The sequence below is a fragment of the Cicer arietinum genome, chromosome 3, assembly GCF_000331145.2.
Source record: "Cicer arietinum cultivar CDC Frontier isolate Library 1 chromosome 3, Cicar.CDCFrontier_v2.0, whole genome shotgun sequence".
NCBI lineage: Eukaryota > Viridiplantae > Streptophyta > Magnoliopsida > Fabales > Fabaceae > Cicer > Cicer arietinum.
The window spans coordinates 70233308-70239238 of NC_021162.2; the positions used below are offsets into that span (position 1 = coordinate 70233308).

General features: G+C 30.8%; 1 protein-coding gene across 2 annotated transcripts; it reads left to right on the plus strand.

Annotated features, from left to right (window-relative positions):
• The first annotated feature begins 284 nt into the window (after window positions 1-284).
• Window positions 285-3204, plus strand: LOC101506829 (probable protein phosphatase 2C 38). Of its 2 annotated transcripts, none has more exons than XM_004493866.4 (5): window positions 285-475; window positions 766-1159; window positions 1689-2056; window positions 2489-2725; window positions 2809-3204. In XM_004493866.4, exons 2-5 carry the CDS (start codon window positions 871-873, stop codon window positions 3025-3027), a joined length of 1113 nt encoding a protein of 370 aa, XP_004493923.1. In that variant the 5' UTR covers window positions 285-475; window positions 766-870; the 3' UTR covers window positions 3028-3204. The 2 variants fall into 2 exon arrangements, with proteins under 2 accessions (XP_004493923.1, XP_012569442.1); XM_012713988.3 differs by lacking the exon at window positions 285-475 and adding an exon at window positions 603-693.
• The last annotated feature ends 2727 nt before the right edge of the window (window positions 3205-5931 follow it).

Here is a 5931-nt window from a genome sequence, read left to right on the forward strand (position 1 = left end):
TCATCATGAGTTTGATATCTAACTCTTGTGTATCAAAGAGTATATGTCAAAGTAAGTCGATAGCATAAATGGATCTTAATCTCTGAATTAAGGCGGTAGATAACAAACAAACAAAAAAATAATCAAAATGGACAAATAAAAGGCAGTGTCAGAGTTTGTAGTTTAAGTCTCATTTTCATTTCCTTGATCTTAGATCTATTCAGACACTACCCTAAAGATCTTTTGTCAAAAAGATCCAAAACCCTTCTCTTATCTATTGTTTCTTTTTCATAACTAAAATCTCTGACCAACTCTGCCATATTGAGTCCATATGTACTTTTACAGCTAAGTGTGTTCCTGTAATATGGCACACCTCTGAGTTACAAATCCACATGCATCGTTCAAACTAATGTTCAAGGTACAAAGAACCAACACGCTTCCTTATTCTATGAATCAAACTATTGCATGAAAGCTACTACTACTTTCTCATCCCAAGGTAACTTTCACCCATACCAACTTGTTTTTTTAGCTAAAATTTATTCATATCTAATCATATCTACTTCTTATAGGTATATATATTAACTAAGCAAATGAGATAATGTGACAAATCCACATGCATCATCCAAACTAATGTTCAAGGTACAAAGAACTAACATGCTTCATTTTATGAATCAAACTATTGCATGAACGCTACTACTACTTTCTCATCCCAAGGTAACTTTCACCCATACCAACTTGTTTTTTAGCTAAAATTTGTTCATATCTAATCATATCTACTTCTTATAGGTATATATATTAATTAAGGAAATGAGATCATGTGAAGCAGCATAAGCAATAACACTATAAAAAAAAAACATATAGTATTTCATTAGTGGATTGAAAAAAATAACTATGACTATATCTTGTTGGAAACCAACTGTGGAGGGTGATGAGGGAGATGTGAAAGGGAAAGTTGATGGATTGCTATGGTATAAGGATTTAGGGAACCATCTTTATGGTGAATTTTCAATGGCTGTGATTCAAGCTAATAGTTCATTGGAGGATTATAGTCAACTTGAATCTGGACCTTTGAGTTCTGATTATTTAGGCCCTCAAGGAACTTTTGTTGGTGTTTATGATGGTCATGGTGGAACTGCAGCTTCTCACTTTGTCAGTGAAAATCTATTCTGCAATTTAAAGGGTATGCTCTTAACTTTATTATATGCATATATATGATTTGTTGGAAATATAGTTTTGCTTTATGGTGTTTTTCAAATCAATTGAGTGTTTTTGGTTGTGTGGTGATAAAAAATTATTTTGACTGAATTTATAATTAGTTAAAAGTGAGTAGAACGTAAATTTGATACATTCATGAAGAAAAAAAAGTGATTTTTTATCAATAAATGTTTGAATCAGAATTGATTTTATGTATGTATCTCTGTCAATCAATTTGAGAATTGACTCTATGTCACACCGCATAAGCTATAAATATTGTAAGCAGAATTGATTTTGGGACTGTAATCAATTTTGAAGTCGAATATCAAATAACAGTTTATGCTCAATCATGTTTGGCTAGCCAAAAGTGATTCTGAGAGGTACAACTACAAACATGGAACCAAACATAAGCCGCATGATCCTAGAAAAACCAAGTCTCTTAAATACAGCTATTTGAACGTTGGTAATTTGGTATCCATGAATACTGAATAATTTTTCTGTGTGAAATGAATCAGGTTTTGCAGCTGAACATCAAGGCATATCAGAAAAGGTTATCAAAAGGGCTTTTTCTGCAACAGAAGATGATTTTCTGTCTGTGGTAAAGAAGCAGTGGCTGAACAAACCACAGATAGCATCTTCTGGTTCATGTTGTTTAGCAGGGATAATTTGCAATGGCATGCTGTATATTGCAAATGCAGGAGACTCAAGGGCTGTGTTAGGAAGAATGCAGAGGGGAACAAGGGAAACATTAGCTGTTCAGTTATCTGCAGAACATAATGTTAACATCGAAACCGAGAGAGATGATGTTCGGTCGAAGCATCCCTATGATTCGCAGATCGTGGTTATGAAACACACTGTTTGGCGTGTTAAAGGCATCATACAGGTACAAAACTTTTTATACTGACAATGCATGGAAATTGAATTCTTTTATTCATAAGCAAGATTTTGGAGTCCATAACCAAACCCTTCTAATTAAACAGCCAAAATTATGCTTGTGGGTGTATGATTTATTATGCTTGAAATTTTTTAGAAGGCCACTAGCAACAACATACTTATTGAGTTGCTGACCGAAGTTTTAATTTGCAGTTACAATTGTGATAGTCAATATTGTTGAGAATCGCTGTCAAATGCAGCTGTTGTAGCCTCAATTATTGTCACATAAATATCAAAAACCTCGATGTCGTAATTGAGACTTTTTCAAAACTTTGCTGCTGATATTACCTAGAAATAATATGTTTTACAGTAATTCCTTTGAAGAAAACTTAGAACCATTTATTAGTCCAATTATATGTGTTAATAGAACTCGTATTTGTAGGTTTCAAGATCCATAGGTGATGCATATCTGAAGAAAGCAGAATTTAACAGGGAGCCTCTGCCACCTAAGTTCAGACTACCTGAAACATTTTTCAAGCCAATTCTTAGCAGTGAGCCATCAATATCAATCCACAAACTCCATCCTGAAGATCAATTTATCATCTTTGCTTCTGATGGTTTATGGGAGCATCTTAGCAACCAAGTAGCTGTCAATATAGTTAGCAACAACCCACGTAACGTAAGCTTCTTTTTCTGTCAATTCAATGATGTTTTCTTATTCAAGAGTTCTTTTATTGATTGGTATGTGATTCATGTTAACAGGGAATAGCTAGGAGGCTTGTGAAAGCAGCACTTAGAGAAGCAGCTAAGAAGAGAGAAATGAGATACTCAGATCTCCAAAAGATTGAACAAGGTGTGAGAAGACACTTCCATGATGATATAACAGTAATTGTTGTATATCTAAATCCAAAACTGGTTGATAATAACTCTCTATGGAGTTCTCCACTTTCAATCAAAGGAAATAGGCATGACAAATGTTAGTGCAAAAAGAATGAAAGAACTTTCTAAGCATCCATTCAATACTTGTTTTTAGAATTCTTGTATAAAGAAGATTTGTAGATAATTTGAGATCACACTCTCATAATAGTTTATGGTTATGGTTGAATTGAAGCTTCAAGATTCTCATAGAAATGGAACCAAGCAAATTTTAAATGCACATATTAAGAATGTTATATATATTTTTTATTGTGTAATTTTGTATTTCCTGCCAGTGCCACTATGGCCTCTGGTTGTAGCTTATTTTATCAGCTCAAACACAAGCAAGGGTGCAAAACAACAAAGCTATGTAATATTTTTACAGAAACAAGACTAATTCATTTCATTAGAAATAATAGAAGCATCATATTGTGTTACTTCACATGTAAGTTTTCAGAAAGAGACAGTTGCTAAAAGCATTGTAAAGTATTAGAACCAAACTCAAATAAGTCATCTTTAGATGATTTATTCGATCATACCAATCAACCTTAAAAAAAACTTGTTGAATCCAAGTTGAAACCCAACAAACATTGCTTGCAACAGACCAAAGGTATCACCTTCTTAAACCGAAAAATAGGGGAATGAATTAGTCATATGTGCCACAATGAAAGTCCCTTGCTGTCCACTGACGAATCAGAGGAGTGTCCACAGTCATTCCTAGTACCAGTGGTGTAATTAAGACCTTGAATAAGGAGTGAGGATTATTTAACTTTAATGAGTAATTATTATCATGCATATAAAAATAAATAATCAACGACAAAATTAATATTAAGTATATTTAGTCCTCCAAAAGTTCATAAGTTTGCTTTTAGTCCCCTTTAAAAAGTGAGTTTTTGTTCTTCAACTTTTTTCAATTGTCATTATTGTCAAGTACTTTTTGAATTGTGGTCCTAGAAGTAAACGTCAAAACGAAATTTAAAAAAATATATATGTTTCAATCGTTGAGAGACAAAAACAGGACACTTTTTAAATTTGGAGACAAAAAACAAAGTTAGTTTTATGAATTTTTTAGGATAAAAAATATATTAACATTAAAATTTTAATATAGGTATTAAATGATTTATATACGTACTTTACCATTTTTCTTCGTTCGATTTTGAATGATCGCTAGGGGCGAAAATTAAAGGTGAGAATAAGTCAGGTCAGGCTTTGAAAGGTCTGAGTCTGGCCTACGATTAATTTTTTAGATCTAAGTCTGACCTACGATTAATTTTTTAGGTCTAAGTCTGGCCTACGGTCTATCATAGACTTTTCTTTGGGTCTGACCTTTTTAAAAGTATGGTCTGACCTGAAAGTCTATTTAAAAATCTTATTCACATTAAAACATTTAAATAATATACTCATACCACATTATGTTCTCCACATATCAATATTAATGTATATATCTATATATATTAAACAAAAAATAAATTTTCTAACAAAATAATTTTTAAAAAATCTGAAACAAATATCTTTTATACCATAAAAAATAATTTTTTATTTCAAAAGATTTTTTTTTTTCTGAAACAAACCCATTATTACCTCGCAACAAACATGGAACGACTATTGAGTGATTGATTAATTGAATGGCTACCGAATATGGAATGACTACTGATTGATTGCCTAATTGATAAAATTAAAATAGAAAATAATGTTATTAATATAACAATAAAAAATAACATTAAATAAATAATAAAATATATATAGGTCGGCCGGTAATGTTTAATAGACTTTTTTATAAGCACGACCCTCACCTATTTAAATAAATAGACTTTAAAAATAGCATGAGTCTAGTCTTATTATTAAATAGGTCAGGTCAGACTATAAGTAGGCCAAGTCATAGGCCCTTGACGAACGACCTAACATATTCTCATCCTTAGCGGGAATAGGTCAAGTCAAGTCAGACTTTAAAAGGCCTGAGTCTGACCTACGATTAATTTTTTAGGCCTAAGTCTAACCTACAACCTATATAGATTTTTTTTTGTCTGGCCTAGCATTTTTAAAAGTTTGGCATGACCTCAAAACCTATTTAAAAGCCTCTTTTACATTAAAATATTTAAAAGTCTTATTCACATGAAACAAATGTCTTTTAAACAATAAAAATAATAATTTTGATTTCAAAGAATTAATTTTTTCTTAAAACAAATGCACTCAGTATTACCTCTCAAACAAATTCAATAATAATATAATTAATATTATTATCAACTTTGAAATACTTCTAAAAGACTACACCTATTTTATGCATTTTTTAATTATTTTCTTACAAATTTACATATACTGTTTTGATTTAAGATTTATTTTCATTTATAAAACCTAAAATGAGAACAACTTCAATGGAGTTTCTAGAAGATTTTTAAAAATTTTTACAAATGCTAACTTTACTATAGAAATACAAAGATAAAAGACAAAAAAAAAAAAAGATTTTGAAGTAGTAAGTATTGAATCTTACATAGTATAATAATATGAACGATTCTACTTGAAAAGAACGGGAGAAAAAAAAAACGAGAATAATATGAGACGGCTAACGAATATGAAATGACTACTTAGTGATTGTCTAATTGAAAGACTTTAAAATAAAAAATAATATTATTAAAAAATGGGTCTGTCAGGCCTAATAGACTTTTTTATAAGTTTGAGTCTGGCCTATTTAAATAAATAAACCTGAATCTGAGTTATTCAAATAAATAAGTTTTAAAAATAATTTAAATCTAACTTTTTTATTAAACAGATCAGGTTATAAGTAGATTAGACCATAGACCTGTAACGGACAGTCTAACCTATTCTCATCCCTAAGGATCGCATTATCCTCAATGTTTTTTAACACATCTTTCACAATACAAATCATTGGGCAAAGTAAGGAAGAAAATGATGTGTTCAGGTCAAGGTTCAAACTAAAAATTAGGGTGTAAATAATTAAAAACTATAGAATAA

Excerpts from the sequence above, each read along its gene's own strand:
- LOC101506829 (XM_004493866.4), top strand. The coding sequence starts at position 871 with ATGACTATATCTTGTTGGAAACCAACTGTGGAGGGTGATGAGGGAGAT. Across the intron at positions 1,160-1,688 it reads TCTATTCTGCAATTTAAAGG|GTTTTGCAGCTGAACATCAA; the intron begins GTATGCTCTTAA and ends GAAATGAATCAG. Across the intron at positions 2,726-2,808 it reads TTAGCAACAACCCACGTAAC|GGAATAGCTAGGAGGCTTGT; the intron begins GTAAGCTTCTTT and ends TCATGTTAACAG.